Source organism: Rosa rugosa, chromosome 4 (genome assembly GCF_958449725.1).
Source record: "Rosa rugosa chromosome 4, drRosRugo1.1, whole genome shotgun sequence".
Lineage (NCBI taxonomy): Eukaryota > Viridiplantae > Streptophyta > Magnoliopsida > Rosales > Rosaceae > Rosa > Rosa rugosa.
In genome coordinates, this window is record NC_084823.1 from 43,233,213 (window position 1) to 43,244,160 (window position 10,948).

Here is a 10,948-nt window from a genome sequence, read left to right on the forward strand (position 1 = left end):
CCCTCGACAGCTGGACCTGGTTCCAGAAAAAAAAAAACCGAACCCGCGGCCGCCGCCGAAAGCCAAGAACGTCCGAGGAAAGACGGCCTCCTTTTAAGCCACGACAAAACAGGTGGCGGTGGTGAAACAGACGTTGTAGCAATGTCTGGTCTGGTTCTGGTACCTAGATGGTAATGAAAAATTACCATCGTCGTAAGGCACGGGGCGGGAGAGAGAGAGAGAGAGAGAGAGAGAGAGAATGAAAATAAAAAAGGAAAAAAAGGAGAGAAAAATAATAAAAAGAGGAAGTGAGGGTATAATAGTCATTTTGTGCCTGTCGTGGACTTGTTGTGCGAGAATTAGAGAGAATAAGGACTATTCAGTTTAATTTCAAAGGCGAGGGACTAAACTGTTTTTCGGGGAAAAGTTTGAGGAGTAACAAGTATTTAACCCATATAAATATATATATATAGAAATTAACAATAGGGATATACGAGTGTTGATTGGTATTTGATAAACAAACAATAATCCAATCAATAAGATTTAAATTCATTCACTTGTAGATGTAGAGTTTCACCAAATCCAGTTTAATTATATTGTTTAAAGCCTTAACTGCAAAGCTATGCCTCCAATTCCAATTGGTCAAAGAACCAGATTCCAATTGCTTCCACCAAATTTGCAAAAGAAACCTCAATTAATGGATAAGCAAGATGAGGATATGCATCACAGTAGCCATTGACAGAAAACCCAGATCAATGATAACGAAGACCCAAAAGGGTCCTTTCACAAAAAAACTGAAAAACTAACTTTTATTTGTGTTATGCAAAAGTCCACATGTCAAAACATTACTGGAGCGTCAGACCAGCTGGCAATCCCAGCTGGTTTGACGGTAGCACCTAAAAATTTCTCCACTTTTTCTCCTTTGTCAATGTCGAATTTAAGCATGAGTAATTTTATTCGCACGTCCTATTTTTCTTCATACACACCTCTCAAATTTTGTTTGTCATTTTTTGATTTTTTTCCCTATATTTTTCCTCTTTTACCCTTCCTCATCTTTTCTGTCTCCTTTACTACACTCTTTCTTCGATCTCCTGCGATCTCTCTCTCTCTCTCTCTCACACACACACACACTTCAATTCCATCCGTTTCATTTTTATCTGGTTCTCTCTGTTTCTATGAATCAAGTTCATTTAGTACGGGAATATATGAACTTACTACAATACTATTAAACTATGATGAATTTCACTTTTTTTTTTATTTTTTATAATTCTAGTAATCCCAAGCAAATACTCAAATAGATACTTATGTTCTATATGTCCTAGTGTTTTGATAAACATGTTCATTTGTTCAAATAAATAATACTGCAATAATTGACAAGACTTGCATATATAGCTGTAAGCATTTCATAAATTTTAATCAAAATAATATCAGAAAACTAAATAAGTGAGCATAACTCAGATATTAGAAAACGAGTAATCACTCCAGCAGTTGTTTGTTTGCCATTGAGTATATAAAGGGGGAGACTGTGGGTTTTTACTTTTTATAATTAGATAAAAGGGTAAAATAGTGATTTAAAATTTTAGAAAAATCAGATATGTGTATTAAGTAAAATAGGATGTGTGTGAAAGCATCTATTATGTGAATTAACTTCGTAGTACAACGCTGAATATTTGGCACTAACATGATAGTGAGAAAGTTCTCCCAATTCAAGCACTGTGTAGGTTACGGTTCAATATTTCTATAGAAGTTAGAACATGGTTACGGTTCAATATTTCTATAGAAGTTAGAACATGGTTACGGTTCAATACTTCTATAGAAGTTAGAACAAGAATGGAAAACGATACGAAATTCATACGCATCATAAAATTGTTGAAAGAAGCAGATAATACCAGATTTTTTTTTTTTTTCTTTCACAGATTTGTATTCCGTTCGGTAAAAAGAGAGAGAAACAGTGTTTTATAATTGATTTCAATAAAGAAATAATGAAAGAGCACAATTGTCATTTGTCACTTTAACTTTCAGCATTTTATTCTTCTTTTGTTTCTCTCTCTTTTTCTTTCTGGGCAAGACCTTTAGTTTTTGTCTGACGAAACCATCGAAATCAACCTAACGCTGAGACCAGCAGATCCTGCGCACAACGGCATAACTACAAAAGATTAGATAGATGTGTTCTTCTTTTGGCCTGAGATCATATCAAGAGTACTGTGAATCGATCATGCATGACAATTAAGGGGTCCAAACTATACGTACTTTTACTGTTCGTACAGAAGTACTCTTGACCAAGATAGAAGTTATGTCACCGGATTCAATGAGTTTGGTGACCTGCCACGACACTTAACCACCCTAATTCAACAATTGTGCTCGAACATATCTACTGTCATATAGTCCCTCCAAACTTGTTATATTTCACATTACATAATATATGTCTTGTAATGGTCAACTAAATCATCATTTTAATTAAGTCCATCTCCTTAAAAAATCAACCAGTAGACTTGTAGACGGCTTAATCATACAAATATATCAAACACATGGATGGTTTATTTAAATTTTATCATTCTCATTACGGACTGAATGATCATTAACTTGTTCAGTGTCCTGAGAGTTTGGACAGGGTATGTATCGACGAGTATTAGGTATATATATGTTGGTAAATGTTTTGATATTTTGTGATGAAATATTCGATTGGGTTCTTCGGATAAAGATCAGCATATGGGTCACTCGATAATTACTAAAACTAAACCAAATATAGGATTTTTTTTTTTTTTTGGAAAGAGCCAAATATTAGTGAAATATAATATGTTTCCCAGCCAATTATCAGCATTAATTGGATTTTCATATGGTTTTTTTTTTTCCAAACTTGTTCTTAAGTTAAAGTGCTGCTTCCATAGTTCTTTTTTTTTTTTTGAAAGGGGCTTCCATAGTTCTTATAAGAGCTATGAAAATATTCCTAAATTCACAAGTCCGAACAGAAAACATATGCAATCAATTTAATTTGTCATTTCGTGAGTTGTTAGTTAGTTGGTTTAAATATCGTGGAAAGTTATGAGTTGAAATCTCACTGATATTATAGATTGGTGGAGTTGGGATTAAAAAATAATTATAATAAGTAAAAATAAAAATACGAGATCACCATAACATCACAGAATTTTTTTTTATGACATTTAACTTTTCAGAATTCAATCCCACATTATTCATACATATACATAAGCTAGCAGCAGCTGTTCCAAATTACAATTAATTAAGCTGAAGCAGGTGATCAAGAAATACAAATAAATCACACACCTTTGTATTCTGCGTTACTCCTTTAACAAACTAGATGATTCCATGAATAAATATAGAAGCAATTTTCTGGATTTACAATTATTATATATTGGTGCACTCCCAAAATATCGTAATTTGATCAGGAAGGTTGGAAACCTGTTAATGGAGCTGGTTTCTGAAGTCGCATTGTTTTGTTTTTGATATATAAAGGGATCGTCACCAATGTTTATTGATCACGATCATAAATATATATGAGTTCATACCCTAGGGAATTTTCTTGGAACTTCTTTGTCTTTTGGGTGGCCCGATGAACAATTCCGTCTCCACTTCCATAGTTTCAGTCTCGCTCTCGGTTTCTACATCATCCTCTTCATCTTCTTCTTCTCCTCCTCCTCTATTGTTTGGGGGACCAATTGGTTGCATGCCACACTGAAACATGAAATAGGAATTAATGGAGTGTAAATTTTTTAACCGAATTAAGGTCAAGATTACATATATGTGTCCAGTTCATTTAGTGTATATGCTGATAAGATTTTGTAGATGATGCATCCAAAATCCCCAGATCGACTACTACTAAGTTCAGCATCCTAATCGACTCAAGACATTATGTTTTTATATTGTGGTGTAAAGCACCACAATTGCCTGTGCATGTAGTATATACGCCCCTGGAGACTGATCAGCCAAAGCCAAAACTTGCATATATGCAGCACATATGCAGTGGCTGTCGAGCCTAACACGGGGAAATATAGTTGCTCTAGAATATACCATGACCAATGAAGTTAAAGAATTAATCCAATCCAAAACCAGTTGGCAATAGATAAAGCTGCCCGACCAAGATTTAGATCTTGTGGTATATGCAAGGCAATTAAGATGCATGATGTAGGATTTACCTTCTCTCAACAATCTTGAAGTTTAAAGTTTAAAGAAAAGCTTGATATTACCTTTTCCCTTAGCTCAACATTTTGCTTGAGTAGGCTTTTCTCCTGATCATCATGATTATTGATCATGCCAAAAAAACAAATGGAATCAATATTGTATGTAGTAGCATTTATTAGAATAGTAAGACACAAATATGAGGTGAAAATGAATATACACAGCAGTTTTACCTCTTCCTTCATCAGCTCTATCTGCTCCCTCAGCATCAGGTTCTAATTATAGGGACCAGAGAAATATATGTGGTAACAATTAATGGTTGAAGTAAGGTATATACAAATTATATTATTAAATAGAATGAACTTGATCTCCATGTATATGTACCTTTCTATCTCTAATTTTGGCTAAGCTTCGCTCCAATTGGTTTTCTATCTGTTGTAGCTCGTCTATCGAACATGATTCTAAACCATCACCTAAGAGCTTCCTGCATTCATGTATAATAGTTTTTGTATACTAATTATGTTTAAACCTTGCAGGATTAGTATAGAGCTAGAATAAGTTTAACTCCAAAAACTAGAAATATCAAAGTTAACCTTATAGAAGATTCAATAAACTCAATCCTCTTTGCCATGCTACTGGTGTCTTCATTAGCAAGCTGCAATGCAAATCCAATAATTCAAGAAAACTGATCAGTAATTTGTTACTTCTAGGCCATGCTTAATTTTCCGTAAAAATGCTTTATCAAGTATCTACATATAAATAGGCCTTACCAAGCAAGCTGGTTGACTGAAAAGTAAGAAGTGCAGTTAATCTCACCATGGCAATTCTACATGTACAACGCACTTCACTAATTGAAACTGTTCATCTTTTGGATCTCTATCAGGCATTGCCTCTACGTGAAAATCAGTCATATTGGAAACTATTTTGGTCATCTAAACCTCGTAGACAAGTGAAATTCCCAAATAAAACTAACTTGAATTACTGTAATCAAATGGCTAAACAATTTCTGATTTTGAATACTGATTTTTCTGCAAGGTTGAATTTTAAAAAAATACCTAAAATGTGGAAAGTTCCAATCATTGGATTACATGTCTCAAGGAAATATTTGGTGCGTGTCCAGCTGTTGGCTTACCTCCATATGATCGTGATCTTGAACTGCTTTACCGCTGAGGCCTTGATCCTTCACTCTCTTTTGAAAACGGTCTATTGTGTTGTTCAAACTGAAGCATCTCCAAGCACATCAACATGAAAATACATCAAAACAATGTTATTAACCACACACACACACACACACACACATACATGGAAGGAGGATCTAGAGAGGACCTCGTTAAACTTGAAATGTGAAGATGTTTTTATTTTTAGCATGTAGTTTAATAATCTAAACCATTCGTTCTCAAGTTACATACACACATATGAATCCTACAAAAATTTAGCCAAATTAGAAAATGTTTAACTATTTGACAATGTTAGTTTTAATTTTATCTGACGGAACAATGTTTACACAATTTTGAATGACCAAATGATTATGATCGAATTTGGTTGATTTTTTGTAGACACAATTCCTATATAGGAATCTAAATGATCAACAGTTGAAATCATTAAATTAGGTCATATATTAGTGTAAAGTAGTAAAAATTCTCAAATTTTTAAAGTTAGAAGGTTCTCTAGAACAGACCTCTACATATATATATGTATGTATAAAAAGAGTCCCGTTCCCCTGGGATTATTTGCTCAACTACCGTCCGATTGAAATCGAACGGTTGACAGATCTCATCTCTGAAAAATCTAGATACATGTCAACCGTCCGATTTCAATCGGATGGCAGTTGAGCAAATGCATGTTGCTTCTTTTTTTCTTTTCTTTAGAACCTATACATGTTTTTTCTTATGTTTATCTGATGAGAAATTTTATTCAAACATACCAAATTACTTTATGCACACCCCCTTTTTTGAAAACTTTTTTTAATACATTTTTACCCCTTTTGGTCAAGATGAACAAAAGAAAACTACAAAAAAAAAACTAAAAACAAAAAAATAAAGAAAATAAAAACTTTGACCTAGAACTGGAGATGATTAGGACGACCATGATCCTATATTCAAAAACAACACAACTAATTTATCCATGCACTCAACAAACTTCTCATACTCTATTCAAGTTTTTTTCATGGATTTGATTGGTTGAAGTAACAAATTAAAATTTGAATATTAAACTTAAGCTTTTGATTTTCTCTAAATATTTAGGACTCCAAGTGGTCTACGGTCTGCAAGCGTCCTGGTGATTTCAACTTTCTATGGTACAATTGAAAATCTTGGAGGTTAAGTGAATGGGAAATTAATATATATAAAAAAATCTTCTCTCACTTTGTCTCCATTGATTGTTTGCTGAGTTTCATTTGCTTGCCAATTTCCTTCGATTTGATTTCACTTGAAGGATGGTGGTATGGGTCATAGAGGTGAGACCGTGAGAAATAGGGTGCAAGATTGAGGAGCAGCTTGCTTGGGTTCGATTTGGCAGAAGGAAGAAGATGATGGATTTAAGGAGTGTGTATTAAGTAAAATAAAGAGGGCATAAGAGAAAGTTTGGGGAAAAAATTTGGACAAAAAAATTTAAGAGGTGTGTATTAAGTATATAGAGGTGTGTGTATAAAATTTCTCTTATCTGATTACATTTCATAAAGCTCTTAAGTTCTTTAACTTGCTATTCATTAGAAGATTAATCTCAATATGCTATATGGAAAGGGAAAAAAAAGAAACAAACTCAATATGCTCGTTATTCAGACAGGACAAGTCCTTTGAGCAATATACACTTCTCACCATTGATTGATTAAGAGTAAGAGTCTAAGTCTTATTATAAACTAGACTTGTCCAAAAAAAGAAGAAGAAGAAGAAGGTTTGTCAACAATAAAATAGACATTTTTAACGCGAATGCCCCTCATATATTAAATTGCTTTAAATATCAAATTAATCATAAATGGTAAAAGGACAAATCACAAATAACAGAAAAATAAAAAATAATGAATAACACTAGCTTAACCAATCATATTCTCTCAATAACAATCTCCACTCTCATACCCCATTAAGTGTGTGGCTAATTCTAACGTACGTATTGAGACCTTGAAAAAGCAATCCATTTGTTTTTAAGTACTAATTTAGATGAAAAATGAGTGGCCTGGTAAGCATTTTTAGCAATGCTAGTCATTTTTTAGTTAAATTTTAGCCAAAGTAGTTAAAAAGTTATGTTAGCTAGCCACCTAAGAAATACGTATGCATCAGTGCTCTCCATTTTAGTTAGTTTTGAATTTATATTATTTTTTAATGAAGATTAAATAGTTTAAATGTATTTATAAATAACATATAATAACTTAAAAGGAATGTTAAATTATAGTCTTATCTCGCTCTCTATATTTAGGAGCGGGGTTTTTTACTTCAACAGTGTCTGAACTCTTTGAGGACTTTTAAAATGATACATGTACTTTCAAAGTGATCAAAGTGATACCTGGACTCAAGTTTTCTTATCAACGTCATACCTCCATCAAAATTCCGTTACGGCTTCGTTAAATGAGCACGTGATGTCCATGTGACTAGAGTTTGAAGGATAAAATTGTCATTTAACTCTAACTTATTATTAAAAATAAAATAAAAAGAAATGTTAAAATTCTTTCTTAGACTTGTCGTCGACCAAAAAAAACAAACAGACATTCCTTCTCCTCTACTACACCAAGAAAACGACGACGAATCCTCAGCCCCACCTCCTCCATCACCGCCAACACCCAAACCCTAGACGACTACTCCTCCTCCGACTACACCACCATATCCTCAGAATCAACCTGAACCCAAAAGATGATTTTACTTGACTCAAATCCACGCACGTGGTAGCTGTGAGGGCAAGCCCCCCGATTCCCTTCCAACCACTGGAACTGAAGCTGCACCTTTCAACCTGCGGTAGAAACCCATTTTTGACCTATTGCGGTCGGTCCTAGAAATGGCGGCAGCAACGCGAACTTTCTCTTTTTGGAATGGAATTTTTACGAAGTAGGGGCTTAAAAGCTTGTTGTAGTTTAGGGATGCTCAAACCCTGCATCCTGATCCAGATCTAGCTTTCCAATTTCTAGAAAAGCTCAAAGCCTGAGAGTCGTCCAGATTCAAAGATTGGGAATTTTGGAACGAGTTTGATTTTGATTTCGAATTTGATCGAATCAGTCGAAATCGTTCAAGATGGATTCCGAGTTCTGGACTTCCCGCCTCGCCGTCGCGAAACCTCAATTCACATTGCAACACCATCACCAAAGGTCCGATGTCAGCTGAGCATGGATGATTTTGAGGTGGAAGACGAGGTCCGACCCGAATTCTCGTGCCCGTATTGCTACGAGGACTTTGACATCGCGTCGTTGTTGTGTTCGTACCTCGAGGACAAGCACCCGTGCGAATCTAGAGTCACCGTACATGATTATAGAGTCTAGAATGAGAGAGATTGCATTTGAAGAAGACGAGAGGCGGAGACGGTGGAGGAAGATGACGAGCGATGGAGATGGTAGAAAAAAAAAATGATAAAAAAAAATGTAAAGACCTGTTTTTAATAAAAACTAGATAAAATGTCGGATATACCCCTATATTTAGGGCAAATCAGTCTTTTTATAATCATGTAGTGCCTCACGTGCGTCACACACGTGCTAGGACTAACAGAGCCGTAACGGAATTTTGATGGAGGTACGACGTTGATAAGAAAACTTGAGTCCAGGTACCACTTTGATCACTTTGAAAGTACATGTATCATTTTAAAAGCCCTCAAAGAGTTCAAACACTGTTGAAGTAAAAAACCCTTAGGAGCGAGATAGCTAAAAGTTATAATGGAGAGCCACTTAAGAATCTGGTGCAGCAGCTAAAATAGATAAAAAAAACTAAACATGCTCTCTAAAATAGCTAAATAGCCAAAATAGAGTCTGCTAAAGATGCTCTAACCATGTAGTTTTGAATTTAGAATTTCGCTGACTTTTGGTTAAAGACGAGATCATTGTATGGGATAAGGAAGGAGGGCTAGGGAGAAATTAAAGAGGGATGGAAGAAGGTACATAAAATGCTTAACAATTTTAAAAGAATTTGTAGCTTCCTTTTCATTTCATAGTCATTTTTACTCCATTTGTATGTTAAAAACAGCAAGTTTTAAAACAAAAATGTGAAAGCTAACGAACGGGTCAAGTAAACTCTTATGTTTTTTATTTGTTCAATGGTAATTCCACATTTTCAACAACAACAAAAAAACAAACAAACAAACAAACGGGTCAAGTAAATGTACATAGTCTATATGTAAGCAGAACTTTCTCATAATTACTAGACAGTGTGTTGGGGGACAAAAACGAGTAATGTTTTGCATTAGTAGAACATTTTTATGACAAATAATAACTATATATACTTGGTTAATTTGGTAGTAGAACATTATGTACACCATACATAATTAAATTTCACAACGGCAAAGCAAAGAACTAGTGTATTCAGCCTTTTTCTCAGAGATAGTGGCATCAGATAGTGAACAAGATTCCAAATTTTATTATATTTATCAGTTATTTCACCCTGGTTGAAATCAGTTACCATATGATCTGAATTTATAAACAAAATTCATAAAAAGAAACACAAATGCACGACACACCTCTTGCCTCTTGGATATTCTATCTTACCAAAACGTTAACTTCATAAAAGCTTAGACTGTACTTAAGCAGATTGAAACTGGTATGTAAAATCAGTAAATCAGAAAATATCAAAATCTTCTTTCCTGTGCAAATAAACCTATACTGACACGTTTTAATTATTAACTTGTCATCTCGCTCGCTCTCTCTCTCTCTCTCTCTCTCTCTCTCTCTCTCTCTCTCTCTCTCTCTCTCTGTATAAGCACAGGTCGATTTTAACTATAGCTAGCAAGGGACCTTTGAAAATAACTATACTCATGAATTAATGAAACTATGAGTCTATGACAGTGAGTAAACCCCAATCAAATCTCAACCAGAGGACAAAACCAGCAGACAATCTGGGTGCAGAAAGAGGGAGAAGATTTTATGCAGCTTTTTATGAATCCGTCAGACGTTTAAAGCCTTAGAAATGATACTTGCCTATATAGTGATTTACTGCTGCACTACCCACAGTAAACAGCTTTTATGAATCTAAAAGCAAAACATAATAAACAAAACAAGAAATCATCTATCTGGGTACCAAATTCAATTGGTACTGTTCTTCGATTTTCTTCAACTTCTGATAATAACTTGAAGGGTTTAATTTCTTGAACGTACCTAGAACAACTCGAAAACTCATAGAGCTTCCCTCTGGTGGAGAAAATGATGAGTGCAACTTCAGCATCGCAGAGAACCGAGAGCTCAAAGGCCTTCTTCAGCAGTCCATTCCTTCGCTTCGAGAAGGTTACTTGCCGGCTCGCAGCATTCTCTATCCGCTTCATCTGAGTCTTCCCCCTAACCATTGTTTGAGCCGGAAAATCTCAAGTCAAACCTGACAGATCGGTCAAGTTGATCCGACCAAGCAGAGGCGACAAAAGCAAGATAAAGGTTTCCAAAAATAGAAACGGGGGTTAACAAAATTGTAAGCGAAGAAAAGAAATCCCAGAAACCCTAAATTTACAGAGAAGAAAATGAGGAGGGAGGATAGAGAGAGGAAGAGGGAGAGAGAACCGATTGATTTGCCCTAATTTCCTTGCCCTTTTTAGCTCAAAGACTATGAAGAACCCTATGGCATAAAAAGAAGGGTATTTTTGCTCTTGTGGGAATTAAGAACCAAAAGAAGTATAAAAGGAAAGGAGACCATCAACCCAATCTGAAATCCCTTTCTTGTTT

The 10,948-nt window shown here is 34.9% G+C and overlaps 1 protein-coding gene across 2 annotated transcripts; it reads right to left on the minus strand.

Moving 5' to 3' along the window:
- Positions 1–3,116: 3,116 nt before the first annotated feature.
- On the minus strand, positions 3,117–10,948 carry LOC133743414 (agamous-like MADS-box protein AGL19). Of its 2 annotated transcripts, none has more exons than XM_062171347.1 (7): positions 10,394–10,948; positions 5,246–5,342; positions 4,707–4,768; positions 4,498–4,597; positions 4,347–4,388; positions 4,182–4,223; positions 3,117–3,669 (listed from the first exon to the last, which is right to left on the minus strand). In XM_062171347.1, exons 1-7 carry the CDS (start codon positions 10,576–10,578, stop codon positions 3,505–3,507), a joined length of 693 nt encoding a protein of 230 aa, XP_062027331.1. In that variant the 5' UTR covers positions 10,579–10,948; the 3' UTR covers positions 3,117–3,504. The 2 variants fall into 2 exon arrangements, with proteins under 2 accessions (XP_062027331.1, XP_062027332.1); XM_062171348.1 differs by having other exon boundaries at positions 5,246–5,333; positions 10,394–10,945.

Coding starts and splice junctions, on each gene's coding strand:
- LOC133743414 (XM_062171347.1), bottom strand. CDS start 10,578: ATGGTTAGGGGGAAGACTCAGATGAAGCGGATAGAGAATGCTGCGAGC. Junction 5,343..10,393: donor GAGTTTTCGAGTTGTTCTAG/GTACGTTCAAGA, acceptor ATGTGCTTGGAG/ATGCTTCAGTTTGAACAACA. Junction 4,769..5,245: donor AAGATCACGATCATATGGAG/GTAAGCCAACAG, acceptor TTTGCATTGCAG/CTTGCTAATGAAGACACCAG.